The sequence below is a fragment of the Monodelphis domestica genome, chromosome 1 (assembly GCF_027887165.1).
Source record: "Monodelphis domestica isolate mMonDom1 chromosome 1, mMonDom1.pri, whole genome shotgun sequence".
Taxonomy (NCBI): domain Eukaryota; kingdom Metazoa; phylum Chordata; class Mammalia; order Didelphimorphia; family Didelphidae; genus Monodelphis; species Monodelphis domestica.
The window spans coordinates 512,767,012-512,783,775 of record NC_077227.1 but is presented as its reverse complement, the minus strand read 5'-3'; the positions used below and the strand labels follow the sequence as shown (position 1 = coordinate 512,783,775).

Below are 16,764 nucleotides of genomic sequence, written 5' to 3'. Positions count from 1 at the left end.
AAAAATTTTTTTTTAATCTTTACTTTCCATCTTAGAATAGATACTGAATATTGGTTACAAGGCAGAAGAGCGGTAAGGGCTAGGCAATGGGGGCTAAGTGACTTGCCCAGGGTTACACAGCTGGTAAGTGTCTGAGTCCAGATTTGAACCCAGAATCTCCCATCTCTAGGCCTGGCTCTCAATCCACTGAGCCACCCAGCCACCCAGCCGCCCGCCCCCCCCTCCCCCAATTAACTTCTAAACTCTGCCAGGACAGGATAATCAATGAATTAAAAGGCATTTAGTAAACCTTTATTATGCCCTAAACAATGTGTTAAGCTCTGAGGATACAAAGCCAAAAAAGAACTCCTCTCTAGCTCATGTTCTTACTGGAGGAGATGAGACATATGGAGGGCTCATTCATAGGGATGATGGCAAAGCTCAGGAGTTCTTAGAGTGTGGGGGGTATCTTCCCTGAAGAGCAGGGATCCTGGAGGGTACTGACTCATCACCTTTGGGAAGGAGGAAGTAATGCTAAGGGGAAAAGTGGTGTTGGAATTATGGAATTGGAGAAAGGAGTCGTCATTGAGAAGGGCAATATGGAAAGATGGCATTGGTAGAAAGGTTGGCATTTGAGGTCTGACCAGTCTTGACTGGCGGTTCTCTAAATGCTAGTTCAGGCTGAGACTCTCCCAGCTTCAAGATCTGGGTAGTCTGGGATAGGGCAGGGGAAGGAAGCAAGCAAAAGTTGTTTCCCTTGGCTTCTTAGGTCATTTCTGGCTCTAAATCCCAAGTGTTAAAAATTGGAGGAGATGGGTTTAGTCTCCAGTTTTCCTTCCATTCCAGAACTTGTTGCTACTTTCTCTTTTCCCCATCTCCCTATTCCTTGCCCCGTGTCGTATACTTATCTGTGGCCTCCTTAGGACAAACCCAGGGATGACTAACCCAAAGAAGTTAATATATGCATACTTAGAGATATTAGGGCACTGTAGCATAGCAGAAAGGGGGATCAGGAGTCAACTGAAGACTAGAGTCCAGAGTCCTGCCTCTGACAAACTGTGTGACTATGGAGAAGTCCCTTCACTGAACTCTCATTTCATCATGTATAGAATAGGGATGATAATATTTATAGCATCTTCCTCATGAGGTTGTTGTGGGCTTAAATGTTAGCTGGGTGGCACAATGGCCAGAGTGCCATGGCTGCTAAAGTCAGGAGGACTCATTTTCCTGCCTGAGACACTTACTAGCTGGGTGACTTTATCTCTGCCAAGAAAACCCCAGTGGGCTCACAAAGAGCTGGACAAGACTGAAACAACTGAACAATCATGAGAAACATTTATGTAGTATTTTCAGGTCTACAAACTACTTTATATATGTAAACTTGTTTGATCCTCACTTAGAACCTTGGGAGGTCAATGTCATTATCATTCCCATTTTACAGATAAGAAAACTGAGGCTTAGAGAGGTTAAGTGACTTGCTCAGGTTTCACACAACTAGTAAGGATGTAAGGTAGTATTCAAACTCTAGGCTTGCTGACTCTAAGTCCTGTACTCTATCCACTGAGCCACATAGCTGCCTAGTGAATGAGATAATATTTTGTAATGCAGTATACACGGGCCAACTATTGTTATTCATTGTTTATTGACTAAGGAGTTTCCTCCCTGAATATTTTGAATGGAGAAATGGGGACATTAATAGAGAGAAACTTTTGCTTGTACATTGTATCTACATGCACATTTACTCCTGCAAAACATTCCATGAGTAGTAGAGTCATTATTCTTCCTGTCTTGGAAGTTTTCCTATCTCTAGGAAACTGATGCTAGACAACAGTTTGTAGAAAAAACAATCTGGTGGTTTTAGCTGACCACAAGAAGCTCAATGTAAGTCAACAGAATATTATGGCTGCCCAAAAAGTCTAGGGGATCCGGGTCAGCATGAATTGAGCCACAGCTTTCAGGAAGAAGGAGGTGGTAGCCCTAGTATAATCTGTTCTAGTTATCCCAGATCTAGAATATTGTGTTCATTTCTAGGTACTGCTATTTGGAAAGGTCATTTATAAGTTGGAGAACATTCAGAGACAGGAAAGTAGGATAGAGAAGACCTCATATTTCAAATGAGGATCAGTTGACACTGGAGCGGTGAGGTGGCAAAGGACTTAGATTCAGGAAGACTTGAATTCAAATTCTACCTTATGTTATTTTCCCCCCTCCAAACCCTTATCTACCATGTTAAAATCAATACCATGTACTGGTTCCAAGGCAGAAGAGTGGTAAGGGCTAGACTTGCTCAGAGTCACACAGTCAGGAAGTGTCTGAGGTCAAATTTGAACCCAGGACCTCCCATCTCTAGGTGTAGCTCTCAATCCACTGAGCTTCCCCCCCCCCCCTTATATTCTTACCAGCTGTTTTACCCTGGCCAGTGCAATTAACCTCTTAACTTCATTTTCCTGATTGGTAAAATGGAGTTAATCTTAGCACCTACCTCCCAGGATTGATAGGAGGATCCAATGAAATAACAAAGGTATAAAGCTTTGCAAACCTTAAAGCATTATTGAAATGCTAGCTGCTATTATGATTTGTAATTGAGGGAACTGTGGACATTTAGCATGGGAAAGGGAAGACACAGTATTCGTCTTCAGGGATTTGAAGAACTTTCATCTGAAAGGGAGATGCGTAGATGTGCTTGGCCCCAGAGAGCAAGATTAGATGTAGCTAGGGAAGTTGCAAAGGAGCCAGTTTATGTGTATTGTGAGGGGAACTTCCCCTACAAGTGGAATGAGATGGCTTGGGAAACGGTGAGTACCTTGCCATCAAAACTCCTCAAGTGAAGGCTGAATGACCACCTCACTGAATCACTAACTGCTGGATACGTCTTGTGTTGGCTGAACTAAGATGACTTTTGAGAGACCTTCTAACTCCACAGTTCTGACACTCTGTGACTGCCATTCTTCTGCAGTCTTCACATAAACTGATGACATGCCAACCCTCCCTTCTATGCAGCCGATGTAGCAATCATGTGCTGATAAGAGTTGGGCCAGCCCTTCTCACCCCCACCCGACTCCCAACACCCACACACAAGACAGATGGGAGGCCTGCGGGTGAATGCACAGGAAGAACCAGAAGGAACTTCTGGGTTGGCAGACCATGTGGGAGGCGAGTGACTAGAGAAGTCACACAGGAGAGGAGCAGGTGCCAATTCAGACAGCCAGAGCCATGCAAAGTTCAGGAGTGAGGCTGGATGTGAATGGGAGTAAGGAAGCTTGGTACCGTGTTGAGTTGTGGACTCAAGTAAGGGAGTCTCACTGTCCTATCAGATGCTCAGGAGAGAGACCAGATGGGAGGTTGGACCAGTCTTAGGATATACTCAAATTACAGTAATTTCACTAATTGGTGCCATGACTCTGTGGAGACCATGAACCAATGCCCTAAGAAGAGAAATGGGAGGGATTTCCCAGTGGCTTTGTTAAGGGCTCAGTTATAAGCCCTTTTTAGGTCCCTTACTGTCTTAAACCATTTAGCCTGAATGCTTGCAGGGGAGCTGAGAGCCCTTAGGAAAATGTGAACTAGATTCTTGTGTTCCTAAGGGAGACCATGAGTGGGGCAGAAGCTATCAAGATGTTCAGTAGAGAGAGTCCCCCAAATTGAACCCAGTCTGTTTCAAGATCTTACACAAGGTTTTCTAATTATCTGGTGCCGTAGCATGAAAGTCTTTGTTCATATTTGTGCCTTTCTTCCCAGGCACATAGTTGAGATGAATAAATGTGTTCAGTCCCCACCCCCTGACAAAAGGAAGCTGAGTCAGGGCACGGAACATGAGAAAGAACATAGTACCAAGGTGGTTTATTTGCAAAGCTGTTTACAAAAATACACAGTATCTGCCCATGTGGGAGGGCACCCCTGACACCACACTCATCCTGCCCTTCTCCCCAGTTCCTGCCTGGGACTCCTACTGTTGTCAAAGGATGGACTTCCCTTCTAGAGTTCCCAAGGCTTTTTTTTTTTTCTCAGCCAGAAGCCACTGACCAAAAAGAGAAATCCCCTGGTTCTGCCAAGTTAGGAAAAGAGCCTAAAAAAGCTCCTTTGGCTTCTGGTTTCCTATTCTGGGTCCAGTGAGCTGCATTCTCTTCCAGTTCCCTGGCACTGCTCCTTTCCTTCTTCCTTGTGATGTATGTATTCATCTCAAACCAAATAAAGATGGGATTTCTTCTTACTAAGAGTCTCCTTGGTCTCAGCCCCAGATTCCAGAGAGCCTTGGGAATCATGTTAAAACACCAGCTCATCCACTGAAGGCAAGATGATATCTCCCTCCTGATCTATCTGGCATGACACGTTGGCAACCACAGACAATAAATGAGACACCGCCAAGGAGGGGGACAGAAATACGTGCTAATCTTTCAATTCTATGGAGTGGCAGCAGGCATGGTAAGTCCAGTGATCTAGATTCAACTTCTAGCTCTGCTCCTTCTAAGCTGTGTGACCTTGGTCATGTCATAACCTCTATGAACCCCATTTTCCTCATCCATAAAAGGGGAAAATAGTTGGCCCACTGACTTCATGCAGTTGTTATAAGGAGACAGCAAGGTGATGGGTATGAAAGCACTTCATAGATGCATAGTATAATGCAATAGTCATGTAAACTCTTATGATTACTAAAGATGGAATGGTGACAATGGCAAGGTCCTATCTCTCATCTCCTCACCCTCTACCTCTTCACATGGCCAAAGCACCATGGAGGACAAAGATAAGGATCATCGCAAACCATTCTGCGCCATTGAACATGTTAACAGTGGGGTCTTTTGGGGACAGGAAAAAAGAACCAGAGACATGGAGTAAATATTCCATTTGTAATGAAGATCAAAAGATGAATGTAAAAACACACACACACGTACGTGGGGCTTGGCACCCACACAGACCGTGGGTCATCCCACCTGTTATAGAATGGAAACAATACACTTCCTAGCATGCCTCCTTCTGGCCAGCTTAAGGGTTTGAGGATCTTGGGTTATACCTCCATGCTCCTCTCCACCCAGGTACTTTCCACTTCACCACTAATTTCTATTCCCCCAGGTTCCAACGTCCTTTTCGCCCATACCCACCCACCCTGAAGACTTGTTGGTCCAATGCTCGATACCCAGCAAAGAAATGGGAAAAAAAAGTGTGGAGGATGCATTCTGAGCTTCTCTGGGTGTAATAGCTGTGAGGGCCCCCTGGGTCCCTCTCTGACCTTCTTTTTTCCAAGTCTCTTTCTCTCCCCTCTCCCACCCCATCATTGTTCCCCAGAAACAAATAGGATGGCGTCACTGGTCAACTCTTTACATGTACAAACAAAGAAAGCAGAGGAAACTTCCCTAGGCCACCACCCTCCCCTCCCCCCCAAGAAAACCCCAGTTCTGGGAAAGCCGCCACTGTCGCTGCTGGAGCTGCTGGTCCAAATCCTTCTGGCCTCAAGGTCTTTACCTGGAGGCCTCTTCCTTCAGCTCCTTGTTTTTCCGAACCTCTTCAGCATGTTTGTCCTGGAAAGGAAAGATGGAGTAGGGTGGGTTAGGTGCCTCCTCTTTTAAAGGCTGAAGAGTAAGAGGATGGGGGAGCCATTGGCAGGTTCTACAGTGAGTGTCTGGACTCGGTTGAATTGGTGTCTGTGAGCAGCGGCCCTGTGAGCCCACAGAGTGGGCACCCTCCTTCTGCTCTGTGGTTTAGTGATATCTTGGGATATGCATACACACACACACACACAAGTCTCCTCCTCTGTAAAATGGAGACTAATAAAGGCATTTATAAGGATCAAACGAGATTTTAGATTGCATTTCTACCTTTTCAAACTTTCAAACATTATATAAATTTGGGCTATCATCATTATTATTAGCATTGTGTAAAATCACTGGCCATTTGCTCTCTCATAATCAGTTTTTCTGTTGCCTTCCTACTCATCTACTCCTTCTCTCCTCTAGTTTCTACCTTACAGGGTCATCAGATCATTGCTACAGAGCTGGATGGGACCTTTGACTCCATCCAGTCCAAACCCATCATCTTACGGGTGATGAAACCAGGGCCCGGACAGGTTAAGTGATCTGGCATTAAGATAGTAATCGTTAGACATGGAATTTGAACGTAGGTCATAGGATCATGGACTTTGAACTGGAAGGGATTGCAGAAGGCCATCTGGTCTGATACCCTTATTTTACAGATGAGGAAAGTAAGGTAACCTCTAACAACCTCCAGAGGGGTTAAGAGACATGTTCACAGTCACATACATCAGAAGTGACAAAAGCAGGATTTGAACCCAGAACTTCTGATTCTAGAGTAATACTCCTTTCATTGTATTGTATTAGCTCTTTTCTACTTTCTTTTTTTAACCCTTACCTTCCATCTTAGAATCAATACTACCAATTAGTATTAATAAGTATCAGTTCCAAGGTAGAAGATCGGTAAGGGCTAGGCAATGGGTGTTAAGCAACTTGCCCAAAGTCATACAGCTAGCAAATGTGTGAGGTCAGATTTGAACCCAGGATTTCCCCTTTCCCAGCCTGGCTCTCTGATTCACTGAGCCATCCTGCTACCCCCTCGTTTCTACTTTTAATCACTCTTCTACCTATAAGAATTACCCAACTGTCTCTCACTCTCTTATCCATTTGTGCTTTGGGACATCTCTAACTCTATGTATGTATCTTTATAATGGGTATAGTAGTTAGGCATGTGAATTTTTCATATTATTGGGAGAGTCTTTGGGTATAAGGAGGGTGAATTGGTGGGAATGCATGGGAAATAAAGGTATACTTTAAAAAAAACCCTTACCTTCTGTCTTGGAATCAATACTGTGTATGGGCTCCAAGGCAGAAGAGTGGTAAGGGCTAGGCAATGGGGGTTAAGTGACTTACCCAGGGTCACACAGCTGGGAAGTATCTGAGGTCACATTTGAACCCAGGACCTCCCATCTTTAGTCCTGGCTCTCAATCCACTGAGCCACCTGGCTGCATCAAAAGCATATTTTTATGCCTCTCTTTTATTGATTATCTCAAACTTATCTTGTCTACAGCTCATTTATCCACTGCTATTTGCATGCTTGTCTTCTCTTGACTAGACTATGAAGTCCATGAGAGCAGAGACTGTATTTTATCTTACTTTGTATCCCCAGCACTTTGTGCAGTGACTGCCCCAGAGTAGGCCCTTAATAAACATTGATTGACCAACTGACATTATGTTTATATATTAAGGATGTATGTCCTACACTAAAATCTACCTCTAGTTTCTCATTATGGGGTGGGGATGGCTCTGGGTTCTAGAAGGCTTTGCCAGTAGAGGTCATTTCTGGCACGTCCTACCAGACTGGAAAGTTGTTCACTATGGACCCCCGGAGAGATGAGTCTGTTGTCTGAGGACCAGGATTCTCTAAGTTTGGAAAGGCTTATCACTTTAGGATTGGCGTGTGTGTGTGTGCCCACTTGTGTGTGCACGTGGCTAAAACAAATCAGGAAATTGTGTAATAAAGTATGGAGGTGTTATAACCTGTGCCAGTGGAAAAATGACAGGCTGATGATATCAGAGATCTTTTCAAGTATGGAGGAAGGGCATATATGTATATATAGAGAGAGAGTGGGTGATATGTTCATAGGCTTGTGTGCTTTCCAATATAAAGTTATTTGTGTTGTGCATAATGGCTATGATTCAAAATTAAATTTTGTGAACAGGAGGAAAAACTGCCATGAGAAGGTGAGGTGTGATGAGCTTTGCCTGACTGCTGGGCAATGACTCATTCTACTAACAGAAGGATGCCACTAAGTCCCTCGCTGAATTTTAAAAGAGAAATCGGTATTTGTAATAGTTGAGTGTCTCCTGGACGTTTCCAACCCAAGCATGTAAGTCAGTTTGGTAACCATTTAAAAGGAGCAAATCAACAATCTGACCCCTTTTCTTCTAAGACTGAAATGTCAACCAACCTCTGCCTTGTGACTGGGAGTTTGGGCTGATCTGCCTCATGTTCAAAAATGGGGGTACAAGGTAGCACCGTGGTTTAAGAGGTGAATAAATATTGACCAGAGTGGACTCTGGTATATGTGCCAGCACTGCAGGTAGCTAGTTAGTTCTGCGATGCCATTGCTTGGCATCAGAGGGGTAAAGTAGAACTGGGGTGAGGACTGGTATAGGAATCATTTCCCTTCCTCTCCCTAGAAAGATTGTGAAGAATGTACGGGGAGATGTTACATATCTGCTAGTCATTATACTGGATGCTTTGCTTAACTTTTAAGGAGAATACTATAAGGGCACTACTATAAAGAGATTGTGATATATAAAATAAAATGGATCAACAACAAAGCATGTAAAAAAGAAAAGAGAAAGTGAACGGGGCAAGCCTGTCAGGTAGAACTTCTAGGTGGCATAGTGGGTAAAGTGCCAGGTCTGGAGACAGGAAGATTCATTTTCCAGAGTTCAAATCCAGCCTTTGGACAAGTCAGTTAACCTTGTTTGCCTCATCTGTAAAATGAGCCAGAGAAAGAAATGGCAAACTGCTCCAGTTTCTTTGCTAAGAAAACCCCAAATAGGGTCACAAAGAGTTGGACATGACTAAGAAATAACTGAGCAAAAACTGAACAAGCCTGTCTAGTAGCCACTCCATGGCATCTCTTTCAAATCCCAGATTACTGTAGACATAGGAAGATTCCTTTAGGAGATAGGAGTGGCTCTAGTGATTCCTACCAGAGCTCATGAGAACTTATATATGGCCTAAAATCACTTAAAAAATTTCATTTTTATAAATAGTTTTTATTTTTACAGCACTTTCATTTAAAAATATATCCTTTCTACTCCCCATACCCAACAAGTCATCCCTATGTAACAATCTGTTGTTGTGAGTAGTGCTGAAATAGCACTAGGTAAATGTTTAGAACAATGGCAAAGCATCTTGCAACAGTTTCCCCTCCTTCTCTACCTTAAAAATTTTTTTAAACAAAAATACCTTCAGTCTTAAAATCAATACTATTGTTTCCAAGGCAGAAGAGTGGTAAGGGCTGGGCTATGGGGGTTAAATGACTTGCCTAGGGTCACACAGCTAAGAAGTATCTGAGGCCAGATCTGAAACCAGGACTTCCTGTCTCCAGGCTTGGCTTTCTATCCACAGAGCTACCAGTCTGCATTTCTTCCTCTCCCTCCCCAACCTTTTTAGGCCATTAGATGATGGATAAAATATTGCACCACATTTGGAATGTGACAGTACGAGATTTCATAACCATGAAAACCTTGCAGGGTTTGGGCAGGGGCTAAGAGGGCAGAGGTGACTGCAGAAGTTGTTCGGGTGGAGTCGGTCTTTTCAATAAGTCTTTTTAAGGGCATTTTATGTTCCTGTACTAAGCACTGAAGATACCAAGGAACAGCAACAACACAGCGGAGAGGGACTGGAATCCCCGAAAGCCAGGGTAATCATCCTTTATGAGGAAAGACACCACTGGTAACTAGAGCTGCAAACAAAAGCCCTATTGGAAACTAAGCAGCTGTTGTTCAGTCATTTTTTCAGTTGTGTTTGGTTCTTCATGAGTCATTTGGGGTTTTCTTGACTAAGAGACTGGACTGATTTTCCATGTTCTTCCCTAGTTCATTTTACAGATGAGGAATTCAAGGCAAACAAGGTTAAGTGACTTGCCCAGAGTCACACATCTATTAAGTGTCTGAGGCCAGATTTGAACTCTGGAATATGAGTTTTTCAGACTTCAGAACTGACACCCCATCCACTGTCTCAGCTAGCAGCCTCATGTGAGAAGTATTTTCTTTCTCCTTCCTATTTCCTCAACTCTCTGTCCACAGAATTTCAACATTAGTACCTTCTATTTCCTTTGTGCTAACTTTGACTGTGGAGATAAAAGGAGTTCATTCTCCACCATCTTGATTATTATAATCTTAAATAGCTTTAGAGTATTTTCTCTGTATGTGGAAAGTGGGGTCAGCTCTGTGGAAATTTTATATTTAACAAAATAAATAAACTGGGACCCCCACATTTTGGCTTGGTGGGTTGTTTTGTTGGCCATTTAGCCAGTGTATTTTAAAATAACTCTCCCAACAAGCTTAGAGCTTTGAAACCTAAACTCATGTGATCACTTTAAATGACCTTTAGAAGAGATATCTAGTTATAATTGTGAGTGTAGCCCATGAGGAGACCAAGATACTGAGGGTCTTTGTGGCTCAACCCTCTTCTCACCCAGATCTATGAATGAGCCAGGAATGAAGGAAGGGAAGAACTAAGAGGGCCTAGAAGAGAGAGACCCACTTCCAAACTGACCCAGAAGTCATAGAGAAGAATGATCTGTGAGGATTTCAATCCCATCCCCTTTCTTCTCTTGCAGGGTTTTGTGAAGGGGAGAAACAATTACATCTCCCAAGATACCTTGCCAATATTCACGACATTTGCTCTGTAAGATTTCCGGCACAGACCCCACAAGTGTTGAATTAGACTTACAATAAAGAGAAACAAAATTTTTTATCAAAATCAATCAAAATATTAACTGTGTTTAACAATATATGCAATATGAAATCACTTTTTTTTCTGTAGACCAAGTGTCACTTTGAACCTAGCATGGACACACTGAAATTACTGAACTTCCTCAATGCCCAACGCAATCTAAAAAAATCTATTTCTAGAGAAGTTTTAGAAATTTGAAAAGCTTTGAAACGATATAAAGTACCAGTATTAAGAGCTCATAGTAGTCAGAGTAGGTTAGTAGCGATGATGTCTATTCAATATATATGCATTCATTCATTCATCTATCCATTCATTTTACACCATTTCCTAGTGTGAAATGATATACTGATATCTCATTATGGGAGAGGAAATTTCAAGAGAAGTATGGAGTCAGCAGGTCCTCCTCCCTCTATTTTTTAAATCCTTCCTTCCGTCTTAGAATCAATACTGCATATTGGTTCTAAGGCAGAAGAGCAGTAAGAACTTGGCAGTGGGGGTTAAGTGATTTGCCCAGGGTCATGCAGCTAGGAAATGTCTAAGGCCAGAATTGAATCCAGGACCTTCTGTCTTTGGGCCAAGTTCTCATTCCCCTGAGCCACCTAGTTGTCCCCTCTCCTCCCTCTATTTAAATCTGTTATATTTTATAATGAATGTCATTAATTCAAAAGAGTCCTACATCTCCCAGTCTTCTGATTTCTCACCCCAGGGCTGTAATACCAGTTTATACAGATCTCTATGTGGCTCTGAATTTACTGTCTGGAACCCCAGAACATTCTTGGAATAAAAGGATCCTAGGGGCATATACCAAAAGCTAGAAAGGATTTCAGAAGTCATCTACTCCAACCTGGAGTCACCTCTTCAAATGGATTCAGAAACTGAGCTCCAGTTAAGGGATTTGCTCAAGATCATACGGAGAGAAAATGACAGCATGGGGATTGATTGGAACCAGGTCCTTTGTGTCCAAATCTGACCCCTTCTCACTTGTTCTATGCCACTTCCAGTCATTCATAACGTCCATTTCCAGAATTGCTCTTCACAGTCAGTTTTGCAGAGGGTATAGCTGTGAGCTTGTTTTCCTCAGGAAGAAGACAGTCTGGCACCAGACATTCCCTTTATGCTTTCTTTGAGAAGGCCTGTTGCCTTCTTCCCCACTGATTTCTTTCTTTAGATGGCATGTTCCAGGTCATAGTGCTGAAAGCTTGCACCAATCCTCAAGTCTTCCACATAACCCTTGATTGGAACTGTCACTGCCTTCACAAGGTGAAGTTTGGAGCCAGGATTACCATCCCACAATGTCGCATTCCTTAGGGGGCCTGAGGAATTTTGGCATTTTGCTTCCTTGGGAGAGGAAACAAGCTCTGGCTGTTATAGCCAAGGGTAGCTATGTAACTTTGGGATGAGGTAAGGAGGAATAGGGGCCACGCTGCTCACCATGGGACGAGGCCACCGATCAGGTCCCGGGAGTCACCGAGCAGCGGGCGGCTCCTAGAAATAAAACACACAGCTGGAGCTGTCTCCTGGGAGTTGCAGGAGGCTCGAGGTCAGCTACCCTAGCCTTGAGACCAGGGAAATGAGACCAGTATGTTCTTAGGCAGAACAGGCTGCTATGTAGCATCTTCAGACCATAGGGATCATCTATTTCAACCCTGCCATTTTTCACACGAGGGAACTGAGGAACCAGGAGATAAAGGGCTTTGCCCTAGGCAACACAAATATCAAGTGGCAGAGAAAAGATGAGAAGCCAGGCCTTCTTACTGGACTATTCTTTCTATTGGACTCCATTGCCTTATGGGATCTATTTCCTTTCTCTTGGGTTTCTCAGCTTTTGGTACCTCCTTTTTTAATTGACTAAATGGAGCAAATTGGAAGAACCTGTGCTTACCTCAGCTTACCTCATCTGATTCTGAGAGAAATATCTTTCCTGACCAATAGGCACCTAAGATCATCATTTCCTTGGTCTGAAGCCAAGAGCTTACTTTCTTTCCACTGATTCCACTTGGTTATTTATGGCTATAGATGGGATTGAAGGCACTAAGTATCTATTACATGACTCTGCCTTGAGAATATGACCTCTCCATCCCACTCTAAGGAACCATAAAGATTTAAGTGGGGAAGGGGAAGTAGCTATTTCATTCATATGTCCTATGTGTTCTAATCTATTTAGGAATATACTTTCAATGTAATGGTCAGAGATGTCCATTTGCTTCAAAGATCCCAATAACCAAAACAGGTTCTTCCCTCACTCAACTGGATGGCTACTCACCACATGTGGAAAGCAGGATGGTGTCAAAGGCAGTATAAGCTGCCTTGGGACACACTTACCTTCTCTTGCAGACGTTCCAACATGGCAGCAAGATGGGCTTCCCGATTCTCCTTATTGGATTCCATTTTCTGTGTCAGTTTCTCCTTCGCCATCTTGATGAAATTGTTATTTTCCTCAATGGCCTTCTGGATCACCTCCCGCTCATGTTCTCGCTTTTCAGCTAAGTGTTTCAGGAGCTCAGCTTCCTGGTACTAGGGAGGCACAAGAAATGGTGGGGCCCATGAAAATCAGTATATTGGTGCTATGCATACTCTTTGTCCTCACCACCTTGAATATGAATATTCCTGACTTTGAACCTTCCCTTTAGGCTGAAATTCAGAACAAGCAGGCATACTTCATAGGTCCTCCTGTTACCCATGAACTTTATATTCCACCTCATCTACTTCATTCTTGAGAATTTGCCCAGCTTCCCATGAGCTCTTGGGTTCTTTTTGCTTTTCCATTTTCATTTACCATTGCAACCTTCTCTAACATATTGGACATTCCCCCAAATCCTTGTTGTTTCTTATTTATTTTTCAGTTATAATTTTTGACAATTGTTTTCTGATATTTTAGGATTCATATTTTCTCCTTGCTCTTTCCACTTCCCCTACAGGTATTAAATAATCTGATATAGGTTATTCCAGTGCTTTCATGCAGTCCTTGTTGTTTCTTATGAGGCCCAATTGATAGGCACCATGATATAGAGGCAAGACCCCAGCTTTGGAGTCAGGAACAACTGAGTTCAAGTCTTTGGCACTACTATGTGAGCCTGGTCAAGTCACTTAACCCCTCGGTGCCCAAAGCAATTCTGAGACTATAAGGTACAGATGAGTGGCTGTTCTGAACCAGTGGAGGGAGTTTCCATGCTGATGAACTCATAGGTCCAGAACAACAATAGGAGCATCTGAGCTTGATCATTCATTTGGCACTCAGCCTCTATGACAAGCAGAATGGCTTTGTAACTAGAATGCTGGATTCCTCAGAAGAAAAGCCTGACTTCCACTCGTGCTTTTGGCAATAGCTGTTTGATCTTGGGCAAGTCAAGTAGCATCTCTTAGCCTTAGTTTCCTTGTCTGTAAAATGTATATAATAGTATCAATAGTGCTTCACTTACAGGGTAGTTCTGAAGCTCAAATGAAATCATGTATGTAAAGTGTTTAAAATTTTCTAAACTTAAAAGCATTGTGTTAATACCAATTTGTGTGTGTGTGTGTGTGTGTGTGTGTTTCAGCCACAGGTAGGGTGACCCAAGAGTCTCAGCGCACTTTAAGTTTTAATAACTTGGGGGCAGCTGGGTGGCTCAGTGGATTGAGAACCAGGCCTAGAGATGGGAGGTCCTAGATTCAAATCTGGCATCAGACACTTCCCAGCTGTGTGACCCTGGGCAAGTCACTTGACCCTCATTACCTAGCCCTTACTGCTCTTCTGCCTTGGAGTCAATACATAGTATTGACTCCAAGATGGAAGGTAAGAGTTTAAAAAAAATTTTTTTTAAACTTAAAATTTTAAGCTGTCTTAAACATTTTTAACTTTAATAGCTTAAAATACATTAGACTTTGGGGACACTCTGTACTAGAGAATCATGTAATTTTTACTCCTTTATATTTCGTCTCTTATTAAATTTTTAAAAAAATCCTTACCTTCTGACTTAGACTCAATACTAAGTGTTGGTTCCAAGGCGAAAGAGTAGTAAAGGCTAGGCAACTGGGGTTAAGTGACTTGCTCAAGGTCATACAGCTAGGAAGTATCTGAGGCCAAATTTGAACCCTCCTCCTGACTCCAGTCCTGGTGCTCTCCTACTGGACTGCGTAGCAGCTCCTATATCTTTTCTTCTTTGATTACAATCTAAGCTCTGTCAGAATGAGGACCATAGCTTATGCTTCTCTGTTTCCTTGACCTAGCTCTGTGTCTTCCACAGAATGGGGAGTCAATAAATATTCCTGGAGGCAGCTAAGTGACACATTGGACAGAGTCAGGAAGACTCCTTTTCCTGAGTTCAATTCTGACCTCAGGCACTCTAGGCAAATTGTTTAACCTTACTTGCCTCAATTTCCTCCTCTGGAAAATGAGCTAGAGAAGGAAATGGTAAACCACTGGAGTATCTTTGCTAAGAAAACTCCAACTGGGTTTGTGAAGAGTCAGTCGCAACTGAAAAATGCCTAAAAATATTCATAGGTTGATTTTGCTTAAAATCCATCTCATTGTCATCACTTCACCTTCCTCTTCTTCTACTCCCTTTGTGAATCTTGTTGATTCAGTTTCCTTCTCTATGCTCTTGGCTATGTTTTAATTTTCTGTTTTCATCTACCTTCCCATGACCAAGCCTTCTCTCCCCCAGCCTCTCCCAACCACAGAAATGCCATCTTTCTCCCAACCTTCTAGTCCTGGGAAGAGGATGCAAGAAGTAAAGCTTACCTTCCGCCGCTCTTCTGCAGCTTCTAACTTCTTCTGGATCTCCTCCAAGGATGGGTCTCGCCTCCGGGGCAGAGAGGCATTGAACTCAGGCACCCCATCGAAGGAGGGTGGCTTCAGGATGACCTCAAAGGACTGGCCAGAGGTACACTTATTCAGTTCAATGACTTCCATGTCAGAAATGACACACCAGTTCAGAGCCACAGTGTCTGCTGTAAGGAGCAGAGAAGGTGGCAGTCAGACACTAGGAACCAACCACACCTGTTGTCGAGTAGGTGTGTGTGTATGTCTGTTTGTATGTGTATACACAGGCATACATGTATAGGCGAGGAGTGCAGTGGGGGACCAACGTAGTGCTTTTAACCCCTAAGAGTTTCTTTCTGATTTTCACTCTTAAGATTCATTCAGTGTTTAGTGCAGTGATTTCCAAGAGTAGTTTCTGCCACAATAAAGGAGCCCCTTTGGAGGCCTGCTTCTCTTTAGCTTGTCTGCAGATTCCTGATAAAGTGCCTCTAAACATGCATTTCTAATGCATATAACCAATCACTTGATCAACCAATCCGCAAGCATTTATTAATATAATTATGTAATATGAATGTGACTAATATTCTGATAATAATTATATGTTATACAAGGATCTGTGTTAGACTGTGGGTACACAAAGGTGAAAACAAAAGAGTCACTACCTTCAAAGAGCTAGCTAGGAGAGACAACATATGGATGTGAATAAACACAAATATATGTATTTTTCAAGTAACTTACTTTCTAATGGGAAAGACAGCACAGCACACAACACATGTAAATGAATACTTAAGTATATATGTGTACACATGCATAGGCAAGTACAAAACACACACAAAACAAGAAAAGGATATTTGGAGTGGAGGTGGTGGTGGTGGGGTCAAGATAAACATAAAGACCAAAGAGATTTCTATTTAATTTTGGTCAGTTGTGAGGATCCCAGGCACTAAGTCCCCTAACCCAACCTCTCAATCAGATGGATTTTATAGAGCTAGGGGAGATCATGGTCAATAGGATGTAAACTCCTTAAGGGATGGGCTATTTTGTTTTGCCTTTGTATCTATGCTTAGTACCTAGCTCCTAGCAAATGCTTAATAAATGTTTGCTTAATGCTTTAAATAAGGGGAAAGTTTTATCTTGCAAAAGAGGAACCACTGAGTCATCAAAATGTGCCTGGGACCCAAACATTCCAAATCATGACAAATAACAGCATCAGTATCTTTTCCATCGACTGTCTTTTATAAAAGTCTCTTAAATGTAAACTCCCTGTGACATGGGCCATGAGAGAAAGAATCTGATCCTTCATAGTGACAGTCAACATTTGCTGTGTTATTCTCTTCCTTGTATCCATCTACCTATTATTCACCAAGCAGCACACACACACACACACACACACACACACACACACACACACAAACACACCTTCCTCCCACTTTCTTTTCTTCTCCTCCTTTCCTTCTTCCTCTCCCTCTTCCCTTTCCTTTTCTTCTTTTCTTCTTTCTTCTTCCTTCTCCTCCTCTTTCCCCTTCTGCCCATACCAATCTCAATAGCTAGAAAATTCTTATCCAGCTAATGAGGGTTGCCTCATCCATTCTCTTTCTCT

At 42.7% G+C, this 16,764-nt stretch overlaps 1 protein-coding gene across 2 annotated transcripts in view; it reads right to left on the bottom strand.

Moving 5' to 3' along the window:
* Window positions 1–3,792: 3,792 nt before the first annotated feature.
* The window catches only part of STMN4 (stathmin 4), a 32,508-nt gene continuing 19,536 nt past the window's right edge, over window positions 3,793–16,764 (bottom strand). Inside the window, exons 4-7 of one of the 2 annotated variants that reach the window (XM_001370604.4) lie at window positions 15,144–15,352; window positions 12,746–12,937; window positions 11,855–11,908; window positions 5,276–5,492 (exon numbers count right to left, since the gene is read on the bottom strand). In XM_001370604.4, the coding sequence (XP_001370641.2) occupies window positions 11,888–11,908; window positions 12,746–12,937; window positions 15,144–15,352 (422 nt within the window). In that variant the 3' untranslated portion in view covers window positions 5,276–5,492; window positions 11,855–11,887. Of the gene's footprint in view, window positions 5,493–11,854; window positions 11,909–12,745; window positions 12,938–15,143; window positions 15,353–16,764 lie in introns of both variants that reach the window. The other variant, XM_007475919.3, reaches the window with a different exon arrangement.